The sequence below is a fragment of the Myiozetetes cayanensis genome, unplaced genomic scaffold, assembly GCF_022539395.1.
Source record: "Myiozetetes cayanensis isolate MyiCay16 unplaced genomic scaffold, myiCay2020 scf1, whole genome shotgun sequence".
NCBI lineage: Eukaryota > Metazoa > Chordata > Aves > Passeriformes > Tyrannidae > Myiozetetes > Myiozetetes cayanensis.
The window spans coordinates 60,608,941-60,625,670 of record NW_026086604.1 but is presented as its reverse complement, the minus strand read 5'-3'; the positions used below and the strand labels follow the sequence as shown (position 1 = coordinate 60,625,670).

The following is a 16,730-nucleotide window of genomic DNA, read 5'->3' as shown; positions in this document are numbered from 1 at the left end:
ACTGTTTTGCTTTTAGGCTTTGCTTGTACTAAGAAGATTTTGCATTTCATACTGTTGGGACTGAGTTTTGAAATACTGTAAATCTTGTATAGCTACATGAAAATGTACCTTTGTGGAAAACCATCAATGGCATCACTGTGTAGCTGAACACAACACTTAAATTTTCAAAAATCAGAAGCTAGCTCCCTTTTTTCTTCTGTAGGCGACAGGGGAGGCATTTCCCTCCCCTTTAATAAGATGCTATCAGTAAATTCTTGGGCTGCTGCTAGCACATGGCCATTCTCACCTTTGTTTCCTTTTGGGGCAATGTCTGAAGGAACAATTTTCTGCTCAAACAATACCTCTTCTTACCTTCACAGGTGACTTTTTTCTGATGCTCTTCTTCCTGAGATTGCTGTTTTCCCAGCTCTGATTGCTTCTTCTTCCATCTTTGTTACCCAGACTGTTATTCCACTACAGATACTCCCTGCAAGCTGAGCATTTCTTGCCTCAGTACTGCTATACAGTTCTTGTAGGAGACAGATGACAGTAATTTAGTCCATGTTTCACTTTTATTTTTAGAACAGTTTTAGAAAAGTTTCAATGCTGTTGAGATTCTTTTTTTTTTTTTTCAGTATTTACCAACTGCATACAAAAAGCCCCATTAAACTCCCTTGTAAATGTTACTGTGTTGGTCTGGAAGGGATTGGCAGCCGACTGACAGATGTCAGGATTCTTGAGGTGATTTTATGAGCTGTTTGGAGAAAAGTAAGCTAGAACATGCTCTGTTTCGTTAGCTGCTCCCTGTAGAGGTGAAAGGTCCATGTTCAAATATACTCATTGCTTGATTTAGGGCAGGAGACTGAACCCAAGTCCACCAGCTCCTTTCAAGAGAGACCCAAATGGGTCTCTTTGTCATTGCTCTTCTTTTTGTTCTCACTTAAAATATTCATTGAGCCTGGGACAAAGAGATGGGGAGGAAGGATGCATGCAGTGGAAAGGCTTTGTTAGCTGGCACTCGGCATGCCAGTGAATTTGAATTATTTATGCAAAATAGAATGGTGTAGGCTTAGGAGATTTGGTGGTCCCTCAATACCTTGCAGAAGTGGTTGGTGCATTTTCTTGGGAGGTGGAATATGTAGATTCAGTTCACTTCAGGCAGAAAGAATTGAATCTGGTTCCCTTGGCCCCAGGTGAGTATCTGCACTGCCTGGGTATTGAATAAAGAAGGAACCACGTACCCACTATATCCTCCAGCAGTTTTGTGACATTAGCCCTTCATTTATTTGGGTTTCTTCTGAGTGCCTTTGGGTCAACTGAAATGTTCCTGCTTCTGTTCATTATTAAAACAGGTGGGTTTAGTTCTTAATTTTAGATTTAAAGAAATAGTATAAAAAAATGAGAAATTGAAAATCCTACTCGGCACTTTTTTTTTTTTTTTTTTTAATATATCTAGGCTATTTGTGACACACTGAATTATTCCTGTCCCTATGCACCTTTCTCACTAAACTGGGTGTTGGGTAATACTTCTGCAGAACAGTTAGTTAGTTTTCAGCATTTTCTGTGTCTGAAAGCAATTCTTCAAAGGATGGAATCCACTGCTGGTTTGGTTATTGAACTCTACTCTGGCCGAAAATTCAAGGATAATTTTGTACTCAAAATATTTTTGTATCTGGAATTGGTTTTGTTCCATAACTCAAGTAACTGTGTAAAAGTGTTACAAGGAAACATTAAAAACCTAAAAGACCTATTACAAGTTAAGGGAATTTAGAATTCACCAAGCTTCTAGGCGAGTGATGAAACCTATTGAAGAAGCACTGTTTGGAGTGCAGATAAGAAGAAAGGATAGGATCCCAGGCAGAGGATGTCCTGCACGGTAGACGTGGTCAGTGGTGCACTCCACAATCCTGCCTCTCTCCTTCCAGCTGTGGGACTGCCTGCAGTACAACTCCTTCCTGGCCCAGCCTTCCCCATTTTCTTTTGGAGGAAGTCAGGATATGCTAAGACAAAATAATCAGCCATGCCTGAATGTTTAATATCATATTCTTAGATAACGGTGCACAAATGGGAATCAAATTGCATGGCGGGAGCCTCTGTGCCCTGTAGGGTAGGTACAGCTACTGCTTGGAAGCAGAAGGAAGCTTCAATGGAAGTGGAAATATGCAAGGAGTGAGAGAGAGAGCCAGCAAGCGAGCAAAAGTGCTAGCTTAGAGATTTGTGTTTTCTTCCTAGGATTTACATTTCCCGCTGTTAATCACAGAATCAGTGTTTGCTGTGTTTCTTATACATGCTGTTAGTGTGATTGTGTATGCACCAGTGATGCTTTCACACACGGAATGGATAAGTACGGCTGCTTGTTCGGGAAGCATTGCAGTGGCTGTGCAGATGTAGTTTACTGATATATTTTTAACTTTGAAGGAAAATACATGAAGAAAGTGTTTGAGTTCTGCTCTTCGGTTGCTATAGCTCTGCCTGTGACAGTCTCCACTGCTGAAATTAACTGTTTGCCGATGTGCAGCTAAGATTTGTGCTACTGGTTCACACTGTTCTTTTTCATTATCCAAACACAGAACAAGCTCATTAATGATTCTGAAACTTCATGTAGATTTTTCCTACTACTCCCAAACTGTATAATGGTGAATGCATTCATTTTTATGTTGTTGATTTTTTTTTTAAAGGATATTTAGAACCAATTAAAAAGCCTTCATAAATCCTCTTCCTCAAAGACTGTTTTAGATATTTCCTTAGAAATTGTCATGTGCCACAAAAAAAAGCACTAAAGACCATGGAACTACTGGTTCAGGTTGTCCCCAAATCATGCTTACAGTTACGAAGATACTGTATTTTAGGAAAAGAGTTAAGAGTGAGAGAACTTTTTCAGTACGCCTGAATGAGGTAAAGTAATAAATTTTTTAAGGGTGACACAATTGTCTAGTTGCCCTCTGACATTCTGAATAAGCTATTTCCATTTTCTGTGCTCTGATAGCACAATATTAATAAAGGGTTGTAATAAAATTACTCGTTTTGCTAATTTCAGAAGTCTGAACCTTCAGTTAGCATAATAAAACTTGCAGTTATGAACCAAGCAGTTGGTCACTTGTGTCAGTGGATATCCTGAAGTTGCTTTGAAGAAGAGAATATAATTGTTAATTCAAAGATTAGGGAAATTTAAAAAACCTCAGTATTCTACCATTAGGTTTCACCCCTACAGAAAGCAATGGCAGAGAGTGGGGACTCAGAGCGGAAAGACTTGCTTAGCTGGGGTCACAGCTGAAGATAGTGGGATGCTTTAAATTTGCATTTAAGATGTGGGCTGTATTCTCTTATGAATCATTCTGTAATTCCCATGTTCTGAAGAATACAATCATAAAAGTACTAAACCACTTTGTTTAAACACTGTTTTGTTAGAATTTGAGGCAAAACTGGTGAAGGAAAAGGTTCAGGCTCAGATTTGTGCTCATCTCTGACAGTTATAAATTGCAACACTATTTGACCTGCTGAATGTACTTCCACAAAAAAATTATCCTCTGGCTGTCACATGCACATAAAAAGGTAGAGTGCTAGCTTGCAGCTGTCATGTTGACTTTGCAATATAGTTAGGCCTTTGCAAGGATGTGTTGAAAAACATCAGCATTTGTTATGTGCACCCTAAAAGAGCTAGCAAATGGCAATGACTTTTCAAGCCAGCTTCTCAGAAACAAATTCCTGTCGTAGAAGAGGCAGGGTGTGCTCTGGTAATCAGCCAACAAGGGTGAGATTTCTAAGTGTTCTTCTGTGCCCATAGCATTAATTTTTAATTCTTTTTGTTCAGTGTTTATCTGTGTACCTGAGGAAAATGCACTTTTGATATTAAAAAAGATGTAATGGTAGTTAGACAGATGGCACCCAATCATTTCAGGCTTTTAAGCTAAGAAAGTAACATGCTTGCAATACATATAGCTAAGTTAATTATTATTAAAATAATTTGTTTTGAATTTCTAATCCCTCTGAAATTTAATAGCTGAAGTATCTTGTGATGAACGTCTAGCAGATTGCATTTAGTAATTAATAAATTGATATACAGTATGTGCTTTTTACCAGGCTGCCATCTGTTCCTTCCCTCACTGGGGACAACACTTATCCAGTAATTGTCACACAGTCAGAGTGGAATAAACACACACAGTTTAGAACCTTGATTATTTTTTATTCTAATTTGTAATAGTGCTACTGATTTCTTTGAATGTATTTTAATATGACTGCAGAAACTCAATGGTGATTAACACCCTGGATAGGAGGTAACATTATGCCTTTTTTCTATAATGGTGTGAGACTTAAAAAAGGTTTAAGTGCAGATTCCATCACATAACTTGTCATTGAGTATCACTTTAGCTTCAAATAGCCCTCTTTATTTCTGTCAAGATTCTTCTCGACATAGATAAGATTAACACTGAAATGAAACTTGCAAAAATTACTATGTTTTCAACAAAGGTTCATAAAAGCAGAGGCAAAGGGCTTAAATGTTTTGGCATTCTGTTGATGGAAACTTATTCTAAGCAGGTTTTTCAAGGGAAACTAGAGCTCGCTTGGAAGGATGCCAGAGCCAGGGGCACATAAAGACAGATTCCTCTTGCCTCTTGTGCAGGATGACAGGTAGCAAATGAGAGCAGGTTCATTTCATCCAGCCTGCATAGGACCTACAGAAGGGCATTCAGTGTGTTCATGAAATTGTGGGACACCTGCATTGGCTTCTGATGACTTTCTTGTCCTTTCTCTTTTCCACCATCATCTACTCATGCATAATTTCTCTGGTGCTTACTCTGAAGCCGTTGTGTCTTCCTTTGGAGAAAAAGGAGTTAATTGGATTTGAAGGAGGGCACAGGAGTGAATGTTTATTAGAGTTCTCCAACTGGAGGTTTCAGCAGTGTGAAAGCTGATCCAGTCTCGCAGTATGCCAGCTTTTCCCGCCATTATCCACAGTGTCATATGCACAGAAGCAACCATGTGTTAGGTATTTTACACACCTGACAGATATAACAGGGGTAGTGCTGGTAGGGAGTCCTACAGCCCTACATCCTCGCATCCTTTGCTTGTAAGTGCACATGCCGTCATTATCATAACCACTGGGCGAGCATATCACCTTGACTGGGTTGTGATTAGAGAATCAAACTTCAAATTCCCCTCCTTCTCAGGCACCTCAGTCATAAATAGACCTGACATCCTTGTGTTAAAGTTGTAATGACCTTTCTTGCACAATCAAATTCCAAAGGCTGGTGCCTTTACTGGAGCACACTTACAGCTGCAGTGTGTGGTCTGCATTGCACAGGATAAGAGAGCAGGACCTTCCACACTGCAAATAAAGCCTCTGTGTATGATCCAGCATCATGGTCAAGAAAATTCAAGACATCACTTGCTACAAACTTGGGATAGCTCAGAGTAGTTGTTGGACTTGCTTTAAATATATACCTACAGACAGCTTTGTTTCAAATTACGGGAACAATCTGCATTTTTACTAAGTATTTCATTAAAGTTACCCTAAAAATTAATGGAAGGTACGATAAGTCACTGACCTGTTGAGTGAATTGCAGCCCTTAGTGTGTGATTCTGTGGACTGTGGTATTTTGAGAGGAATTTCCAGTGCTGGCTGTACTGAAGGAATCACACTCTGATCATGAGACAGGAATTCTTCTATACTTTGGGTTGCAGAAGAAGATTTTCTATGACCCTTCCCATTTTTCAAAAACATTTTTGAGATTAGTTGCTCCCATGAGATGCAGCAAAAACCACTGTACTCCCAAACCAGATAGGAATTGATTTTCAGAGGGGCTTTTCCCGACAAAAGAATCTTTATTCTATCTGCACATGGCTACTGAGGAGTTGCACCTCTCCACAAGCTCCCCCCACTTCACTGTGAACAGTGATAAATACAGATATACAGCACAGCTCCCTTTCCAAGCCATGCCTTAGGGCAGACCAAACATCACCTTGACACAGACGGATGCTTTTGCTTCAAGTCTGATTGATAGCCCTCAGCAGAAACTGAGCCATATTACCATTGTAGGAACACACAAATGAGTTGCTGAGGGAAGCAATTTACTGCTGTCCAATTCCTCTAGAGCTGCTGTCCATTTGCAGGCTCCTACCCTGCAGCTCCTGAGATATAGCTGGCCATCTTCTGCAGAGGAATAATGACTTGAGAAGTGTTAGGGAGAACAGCAGCTCACAGAGACAACTGGGAGTCACTGATCCTATCCTTGTGCCTCATTTCTTTTGAAGGACAGAGCATTAATGAGGCGCTGCCCTGAAACATGTAAGGAAGCTGAAAAGAGGGAAAATGAGCTTTCACTCAACATGAAATTAGGATGTCAAAGAACAGTATTAAGATACCAGCAAAACCAAGGAGAAGAAATTCTGTAATCATCTATTCATCAATATTAGAAGCTTGCATAATAAACAAGGGGAGGTTCAAATTGCTCATTTGGGAGCATATTTTGACCTAATTGTTGTTACCGAAATCTGCTGGGAAGATCTGATTCATTGGAATATTAAAATTAATGACTGCAACCTATGTAGGAACAATCAAATGTGAGGGAGAAAGGATAAGGGAGGGGCAATCTGTCAAGGGATACATTGCCTATTTGAACACATTTACACCAGAGAAACATCCTCTCAAATGTTAATGGGCTAACTTATTTTAACCCTTCCACATGGAAGGGTTCTTTTCCAGTCAAGGCAGCGTGGCTGCAGTCAGGTCACGGGCTCTTTGGTGAGCATTCTGGCATGTGAACCACTCTCTCTTTTGCACACTTTTGTTATTGCTGTTCAATTTCTTATCTCATTGCTGTTTCCAGTAAATTGTTCTTACCTCAACCCATGAGCTTTACCTTTTGTGCCTTTAATTCTCTTCCACATCCCACCACAGGGTGGAAGGGGAAAGGAAAGTGAGGGAGCAAGAGAGTGACGCATGGTTTGGAGAGTCTTGATTGGGGAGTGCCATTCCTAAACCACAACAGAACTCCAATCTATAATATATGCAGTGTCTAAAGCTGCTACTGCTGAAACATAATGCAGCTAGTCATGAAAAATACTTCTGAAAATTGTAGGTGACTACACCTAAGTTGGAAATGTGACATCATTACGCATTTATTTGTATTACACCTAATCCTGGCGGGTGTAAGTTATTAGTACCTGAGGTGCAGGTGTTCTTGACTTGCACATATTTATTATATGAAAACAAATTACTGTAGAGATAAATAATTCTACACAAGAGGTCCAGCAAGTTCTGATCAAAGAAAAAAAGAAAAAGGCCACACCTTTAAAAATAAACCTAATTTTAAAAGGTGGAGAAAGCAATTTTAGGGAGGGGGGAAAAGAAGAGAGAGAATTTTACACCGAATAGTAAATAGAAACATTGAATAAGTAGTTGTGGGCTACGCTACTGTTTCTGAAAATAAAAATATTTTTGAAGCATTCAGAGAGAGAGCAACTAAAGCTCAAGAGGAAGGGTGTATGTGTGTGTATGTGCTACTTCTTTTGCTCCATTACAGAATTGAAATGCTAATAGTGCAGTGGAAGTGCTGAGTAAAACATTCTGGTTTCATTTGTAGTCAAGTCAAATAGGATATGATGAAATATTTTCCATGCTATCAGTACTGCAGAAGCACCAAGTGTTGAAGACATGGTTTGTAACCAGCAGGTCTATCTGGTTTGCACCTGAAAGCTTTAAAAATCAGTAGTAAAGAATTCTCTGGACTATTAATGACTTTTTTGTCTCCCTTTCTTCAATATAATAAACAATATACAAATATTTTCAGAAAAGATAAATGTGATGATTTGAGGGCATTAGCCTCTCATTCTGGCACCTATCAGAAGCACAGTAGTGAAACAGAAGGTGGAAAAATCAACTGGGTACAAAATTAAGGGAGGGGAAATTATTTAATGCCAGTTGCCGTGAGTTCATGGAAAACCTTTTTGGAGAAAACTACCTTTTCTAAAATTTATTTTTACAAGAAAGGCATTTGTACACCAGAACGTTTTATTTAAGTGTACCACCTCAAAACCACAACCTTTCTCAGTCAAGTACAATCTCTAATCTCTCTTACTTACTTACAAATATAAGTAACTGGTGAGCACAACATCCATGCAGAGTGCATCTAACGTGCAAAAATCTTGCAAATCCATAGATAGTTAAGTGTTAAGAAATCATTAGAAAATGAGTGTGTTTCTAGAGACTGTTCTTGGCCTTGTGACCCCTTCCACTAGTGAGCTGGGAGAAAATGAGTCAGTACTGATTTGGTGTGGATGAGAGAGAACAGGTCACTGAGATAACAGGATGTGTAAGTAGGAAGGATTTTAATGTCTGAGGACAGAGTTATCTGTAGAGAGTCCAGGGTCTAGGTGATTTTTCCTTGATGTTGGCCTCTCTCCTACATACTGTTGACCCTGAAAAGGACTCACTGAGGAATAAGGTGGATGCTGAAGTAAATGTGAACAGTGATGGTCAGTGCAGAAAAATGGTCAAAAAGTGATATGATTGTTGGATGTTTAAACAGAATAATGTCATAGATGGTATTTGGCTTTGATGACAACTCTTCTGGAGCAATATGTCCAACTCTTGTACCTGTAACTCCAGAAGGTGTCAGCATGCTGGCAAAGGGCATCAAGGGTCATTAGAACAGCAAAAGTGGAAATACCACAAATGAAAGCCATGAGCAGTGCCATTTGTTTAACTTATTCAAACCATAGATCATTTACTGGTATGGAAAAGTGAAATCTGGCACTAAAGGGCACTTTAAAATGCCAGATACAGGCATAGGAATGTGGTATCTAGAAAGAAGAAGAAATTAAATGAGATACACAATTGTAAAGATAAAGGCAAATGACCTCCACTGTAACTATGTAAGAGTGGTGATAGAATTTCTACAGTGGCAAATTTGTAATAAAGTTTGATATGTATTAATCTCTGGAAAATGCACATCATACTTGAGACAGAAGTCAATTTGAGAGTCTCAGATGCTCTGTTTTTCATGGAAAACCAGTCCCAGAGGTAGGAGAGATTCCTTTCAGCTAAAATCCAGGAAAATTAGGAAGGACTGTTATGTTTTTCCTGTTTACATTTAAAGAATGTAAATGCAGCTGTTTCATTGGTGGTGTTTGATTTACTGTTGCTACAGCACATAAAGCTGCTGTAAGACAAGGAATCACTTTGATCTCTGTCCATCCAACAGCCTTGTGTAGTGAACCATGCACCACCACGGTACTGTGATACTTTCAGTGGTTCTTGACTCCCTCTGAAGATTTCTGTGGTTCTTTTCTTTTGTTTCAGATATCTATCTCTCCTTTATCACTTTGTTAAAAATCAAAAATAGAAGTGGCTAATGCTAGTGAAATAGTTAAGAGTGTAATTTATTTCTCTTTTACTTGGTGAAGAGTTTTGATGTCTGTGTCAACAGTAAGATTGGTGTAAATATTTTTAAAGTCAGAATATTTAAGATACTGATTTTACTTTTTAGGATACATAACCTGTTTTCTAGTTTCTTATTAAGATGACTTTTTTTTTCTTTTATTCCTGTAGAACTAAAAGGAGTAATCTAGAAAATACACCACAGCATATATAACATATGAGCATTGTCTAATCTCATAGTTGGGAACCAAAAAGGGGAAAAATGCAAGCGGTAACCTTGCAAAAGGATATCTATAATTAAAGACTGCCAGAAAAAATACTGTTTAAATCCCCAGTACCCAATATTCAAGGACATCAAAAAGGACAGGGTTTGTACATTATCAGTGGCAATTAAGAGTAAATGTGACTGGGACATATGTCAATGCCAGTTATGTGTCTGGTGGAGCGGGGATAAATAAAAATGACTGAAATAAGAATAAAGGGAGAGCCAATCAATGAAGCATTAGTGTTTTCAGGGATGTTTTTCCATCACTGGTACGATTCTACCAACCTCCAATTGACTGATTTTGAAAAGAGAAGCACTATTAAGGTTAATAGATTCAACGTACAATAGTTTCATGTTGATGGTATTCTTGAAGGCAAATGGATTTAGGTAAGCAAAATCAGACATTAATTTGAAAATCATGCTTTCGGTTAACAACACTGTACTTTTTTTCAGAGTATGAAGGATCTGGGACAGAAGTTCAGAGAAAACACTCAAAATGTGGAGTTTGCAAATATAGGGCTGAGTGTGATGAAGATGCAGAAAATGTTGGGTATGTAATGTTTTCATTTTTACCCAATTACATTGGGTATGTAATGTTTAACAATATCACTAAACAAAAGGAGAAAAATGTTAAAAGTGCATGATCTTGACTTGTTTGTACTTGACGTGTATTTGACTATGTTTGTTCTTACTAATTGAAGCTTTGATGCTGTCCAGTAACAATGTGTTTGATATGAGTCTAAAGAACAAACCATCTGCAGTTGCAAGGTAAAGGAAGAAAACAACAAAGAGTTATACTGGACAGTCTTTATCTAACGTTTTTCAAACAAAGGACCTTGGTTTATTTCATCCTGCCAACAAAACAACCCAAGACCCAAACAGGAATGCAAAGTAATACTGATAATTCATCCCTGAGATTTTTTTTTCTTTGTGTTCTGCTTGTTCATAAAGTGTTACAGGAAGTTATTTCCATCAGTGCAAAGCTTGGATCTAAACATTAAGCTGAACTGGGGACCTGAACCGAACTCACTGTCACATATGACCTCTTAGATGCACCCAAGAGAAACTCATTGAGAAATATTAATTACTTGTCAAAGTTCAAGACAAATTATCAAGAAAAAAGAAGCTTTTAAAGACAATCCATAATGCAGAAGCAGATGCACCCTATCTCCCCAGTTGGTGGTTAGAGTATACCCTGACTGTTTACACTCTGTGTGGCTGTCAGAAAGGGCAGAGACGTCATGAAGGAAAGGACTTCTTTAGACAGCCCCATGAGGCATTAAGGGTTTTATGGGAGGTAAAAGAAGTTCCATCTGACAGGAATTTGTTTTCCCATAGCCGTTGTCCGGGCAGTGGCCACCAGTATGGAAGAGGCTTAACTGGGGTCTGGGGTTGCAGCTGCAGCTGCAGTGCGTGAAGATGTTTGAGAGACGTGCAAATGGTACATTTTTGTGCACAGAGAGGGAACAGCATCTCAGAATAATGTGCTTGAACATCACTAATCGGAGGAAACACTACTCTCCCTTCTCTTGTCTTCCAGCCAGAATCCATTTAATGTTGAAATATGTCTTAATTGCCCAAGATTTTATTATGGGATATCAGCATGAAGACATCTCAGGCAGTAAAGCAGCTTAGCACTAATATTCAAGACATGTATTCAAGATTAAATTATAACATACAAGGGAAACCAAAATGATAATAGTACGCCTGAATACTAGCACAATACTTCACATTTCATAAAATGCCACAGTATGGAAGCAGGTTTGCCCTTTCCAGGAGAGAAAAATGAGCTGTAGTTGTTATAATACTAATAATTTTCTGCTGTATTGCCTTGTTCTGTTTCATTTATGACTAGCAAGATAGGTATAGATTTGTTTGTTATATGCACTGAGATGTGCTTTTGGCTTTGGAAAATAAATCCTGAAACATTTAACTTCAGTAAAAGCTTTCCTAGTCTTTTTGTGCTTGTGGACCTGACATTCGTGCAGCTATATAGTATCTATAAGAGAGTTAGAAAAAAGTTGAGTAGAATGGAAGATTTATTCCCTACATCCTACTCATATAAAATGAGACCACGCTCCTGCTCCTTGACAACAGGAGGAGAGTGATCTTTTTGTCTCTAAGATTTCTTTACTGAGTCCTCATTAAAGAAATACGTGGAAACAAAAACTGTTATGTAGAAAATACTCAAAAGTTAGGAAATATTCCCATGAAGGTTATTCACAATTTATTGGATATTTTTTTCCTTTTTTTTTTTTTTCAGTTTTCACACGTATATAATTGAATTTTTTCCCCAGTATCTTTGACCATTAAAACGGGCTTTGGTGATATTCATTGTTTAGATATAGATTAAATCAGAGTCTGTTAACACAGATTAACTTCACAATGTTGATTTTCACAAGTCACATAGCAAGTCACAAACTTGCTGAAGTAGAACTTAGAAGTTGGCTTTTTTTTTTTTTTCCTAAAATCAAAATAATTACTTACCTGGCAGAAGCAAGATGGAATTGAAATCTTCTGTTTGGGAAACTTTAGTAGAGCACTCCTTAAAAATGCTTTTTACATCTAATTTTTACTCCCTTTCCTGCTTTGTTTCAATGTGGTTTTTAACATCCTAAAATTATAGCATGATATATAAAATTATTTGCAACACAAGTGTTTTTCTTTAGACTTGTATAAACATTGCTGGTCTGAATTATTATTTAATTCAATTTTGCACCATATTACAAACGCTATCACCCCTAATTCTAGCTAATCACGAAATACCTTAATTTCATAGAAATGTTTTGCTTTGATTTTCCTTTTTAAGACATGAGAATGGCCACTGAAAATTTTTGAATAGTGGTGTAATGTCTATTGAACTACAAACAAGACGTACATTTAGTTCTGTTCAAGTAGATTTCTTAGGCCTGCATGGCCCTTGCTTGCACCTTGTAATGCTAAAAACATAGTGTTTACATGATTACAGAAGGCATTTAAAAAGAATCTTGTTTCATCATAGTCCCTGGATGAGTTAGCTGAACTGTTTCCTAATGTTTAATAGATAATCTTGAACCATATTCATGATACATACAGGAAATATACATTTATGCATTTTTTCATTTTCTTTTCCAAGCTGTGCAATCCGAGACCTTATAAACATCGTCTTCTTCTGTTCTGAGTGTTCTTGAGAAGCAATATAGTATCTGAATCCTGATTTTTGAATAGAGAAATCAAATTAAGGATAAAATATTTAGTGCATTGGTGAGAGGAGAGATACAGATGCCAGCAAGTGTTGAGTGGTTTGAGATAAAAGAACTGGCATTAGTGAGGAATCCCAGGACCTGCCAAGAGGCCAACCACAACAGCCTGGAGCACAGAATAGGCAGAATTTCTTGCCATAATGGAAAGATCCTGCTAAAGACAGTTTTATTCCATACAGACTGTGGTTTGTCTTTTGGGCCTGGATAGCTGTGAGAGTTCCATGCAAAAAATGTTGGTACCTGCTACTTTCAGTGAAAACTGTAGGATGAATCTTACAACACAAAAGCAGGAGCAAGACCTCTTGGCTCTTCCTGATCTTTGGAGTTGAACTTGTTGATGTCTAAGTAAGTCCTTTCTTCTCAGAGTTGCCCAGTGCTATTGGGATGGGAAATGGGCCCATGTCAAAGCATGGGAAATCCTGGTTTGACATAATGGAAAATGTTTCCACCATGACAGTGGTTGAATACTCAAACACATCTGGCATTTCCATTCATAGAGATGGTCTGAACTTGATCAGACACATCTTTGGGACCAACTTCGAGCAGGGGCTGGGACTAGTTGACCTCTACACATCCCTCCAATCCTAAATTTATCTGTGTATCTGTGTAATTACCAAATCTTTGTGATTTTTAAAAGCAAATTTATAAGATCAGTTATACAGAGCTGAGATGCACTCCATATTACAAGTCAGTGATGTCAATTTTTTGTTGCTCCTAAATTGCATTTTCCCCTTTGAAAAAGTTACAGATTTTTCATTTTCATGGTTGGTTTTAAAACATGGTTATCTCTTGATCAAAGATGCTACATATGCTTTTATTAGGCTGGTTCACACATAGTCCGAAGAGCTCAGGCTTTGCACGGAGTTTTAGATTTGTGTCTTCATTTTGTTCGATTTCACAGAAACATTATCTATCTAAACCAGAAGTGGTAACAATGCATAGTAAACTGAATGCAAAAATATAAACAACTTTAGAATTTCCACTGCCTCTACAAAAAATTTCAGTGCTGATTCTAAGTGGAGTAGCTGAGACACAGAAATAGTGTCTGAGGAGGGGGTCATGACAAGCAGCATACTTAAAAAAATTGTGTTCGGCTGTTTGCAAATCAGTACATTATTTCTTTATCTAAACACAAAAAGGAATCAAGCTGAGGAAACATCACAGAAATATATAATCACATATTTTTCTTCTTTTCCCATACAACTTGTAAGTATTTCTAAAAGTTGTTAGTTTGTGGTTAATCTTTTCAAGGGCATAGACAGTCACTTATGGATGCACTAGTCCTAAGTTGCATAAACACATAATATTCAATATTGTCCAAACAGTGGTTTTCTGTAGGTCTGAGGTAACAGGATGCAAACAACAGGATTCACATGGCTTGGCTGTGATTTTTTTCAAATTTAGCAGCAGAACTGAAACAGGTGGTATATGTCATGGGAAAAACTGCTGCCTGAAACCATTCAATCAGAAATATTAAAACACTTTAAATAATACAGCATGAATACAAAACAAATTAAGACAGATGTGGTTGCAAAATAGTTTTCCTCAGTGTAGCACTGAGGTCAACTCTTTCTACAGTGAAAGCAGTCTAGTATTTGTAATGCTACTGTGGCTTTTAAGAACTCCAGGTGAATTTTCGTAAAACTCAGGTAAATAATGTTCAGTGTAATTTTTATAAAGCTTCTAAACAACATGATACCTCAGTTAACGGCACATGACTGAAACAGAAATGATTATTTAGAGTCTTTTGAGAGCTAAATAACAATGTTTTTAAAATTTTTTACAATAGCCACCTGCAGCACTGGCAAGAAATTGGTAATATAAACATACTGGTGGAATTGGTTTTTTTACTATTGTGATTAGAAAGGTGGGCACTTAAGTACATAGATTTCTCTGTAAGACTTCAATTTCCAAATGATTCTGATCTCCATGTTTTTAAAGTCTTCTTACTATTATCTGGTCATTTTTTCCACAAATTTTTGTATTAATAAAAATTATATATGTTATACTACTTTAATATGGACATTTTAAATATACTAATTCAACTGAAGAACGGGAGTTTCGTCTCATTTTTTCTTTGAAAGTGAAGTATCTTTCTAATGTAAAAACTAGTATTGCTTATGAGGAGTTACATCCTCTGCTCTTGTACTGTTTTTGTGGGGTGTCTCTTTCCTCTTGAATGCCAAAATGTTGCTAGATACCCGAATAAAACAACACACCAACATGTTGCAAGTCTTAAAGGGAATGTTGCTTTAAAAGGCATTTTAAAATGTGTTGTAACTTCAGGAAAATAATATCCAAAATGAAATAGTGAACTGTAGATTAATTTAGATTGGAGGGATCTCTAAGGGATCACCTGGTCTGGGCTCCTGCCCTGCACTGCAACCAGGGATAGTTAATTCGTTTGAGCTGAAAGGCTTCTCCATGAGAGGTCTGACCATCTCCATGAAGGAAGATTTGACATTTGGGCATATCTGTTTAAGAGCTGAGCTTCTCTCACTTTAAGGAATAATTTCCTTCAGTTCAATCAGAATTTCCCTCTCCGCAACTTGCAGCTGTTTTCTTTCACTTCTCTGCCGTGCGCCTCTGAGAAGAACCTCCCTCTGTCTTGATAATCCCTCTTACGTTGTTGGTGACAGCAATCACCTCCTTGGCCTCCTCTTCTCCAGGCTGAATAAGTGCAGTGCCCCAGCTATTCCTCACACAGCCCATGCTCTGACTCTCTATCCATTGCAGTGCCTCACCCACTGGAGCCTCTCCAGTTTCTCTAAGTGTTTGCTGTTACTGGAGGGTCCCAAAACCAGACAGAGTGCTTCACATGGGACCTCATGAGTGCTGAATGAAGGCCAAGAGTCATTTTCCTTGCTCTGTTGGTGACCCTTATGTGGTACAGTCCCCCAGCCTGCTGCCCCTCTGGACCTTCAGGTCCTTTTCTGCAGGGCTGCTCCCTGACCAGTCCACCTACTGTCTATACTGTGGTTTTCCTGTCATCTTCAGACTACTAGAGGTTCCTCCACCTTGTCAAGGCCCCACTTGAGTGGTCATCTTGGTCACCCTTTTTTTTCTTTGATAAGGGAATCATTAACTTAAAAATAGCCTCGCTGTAAAAATTCAAATTTGTCATGTTTTCGGTTTTACATATTTTTTTTAACAGATGAGATACGAAATATGGAAATGAGATTCTGAACACATTCAGTCTCTTTTTAATAAGTGTACTATGCTATCAAAGATCTGTTTTGACTTATGATGTAGATTTTCAAAAAAGATTGACAACTGATCCCCAAAAAGACCATTTGAGATTACCATTTTACAAGATTTACTTTAGAAAGGAAGTGTGTCTCATCAACACATAGGTGCAACTGGCCTATAATTTATGTAGGGTCTGTTTACACAATGACCAGAAATTCAGAAGTAAAATTATTAACAATTAGAAATACCAGTGTGGACATTTCAAAGTCCTAGTCTCTGCCTTATCTATATAATTTGTCCTCCAGGGAAAGATTTGGGCTGTTCGAAGTCTGGCATGCGAGTTTAAGCTTTCCTCTTTGACCACTTTCTCACTCATTTACCAACTTTTTTTTTTTTTAATTGTATGTAGATATTCATAAGGTAAGGTGTTCTAAACCTGTTTAAATGCAATTCACAGCTTTCTGGTCCAGCAGAGAAAAAATCATAAGTATTTATGTGTAAACAAACTATACAAACAATAAAGAAAATCAACCTAAACAAGGGATTTAAGACTGTATTGTGGGATTACTGAATTATGAAAAACCGGGCTACAGGATATTCTCATGAGAGAAATAGCATAATTCATTATACCAACTATTACAGAATTGAATAGATCCTAGATGGGTAATAATCCAGG

At 37.8% G+C, this 16,730-nt stretch overlaps 1 protein-coding gene across 1 annotated transcript in view; it reads left to right on the top strand.

Moving 5' to 3' along the window:
- The window catches only part of TMEFF1 (transmembrane protein with EGF like and two follistatin like domains 1), a 117,734-nt gene that overhangs the window by 80,478 nt on the left and 20,526 nt on the right, over positions 1-16,730 (top strand). Inside the window, exon 5 of the mRNA XM_050318284.1 lies at positions 10,077-10,173. Within this exon, the coding sequence (XP_050174241.1) occupies positions 10,077-10,173 (97 nt within the window). The remainder of the gene's footprint in view (positions 1-10,076; positions 10,174-16,730) is intronic.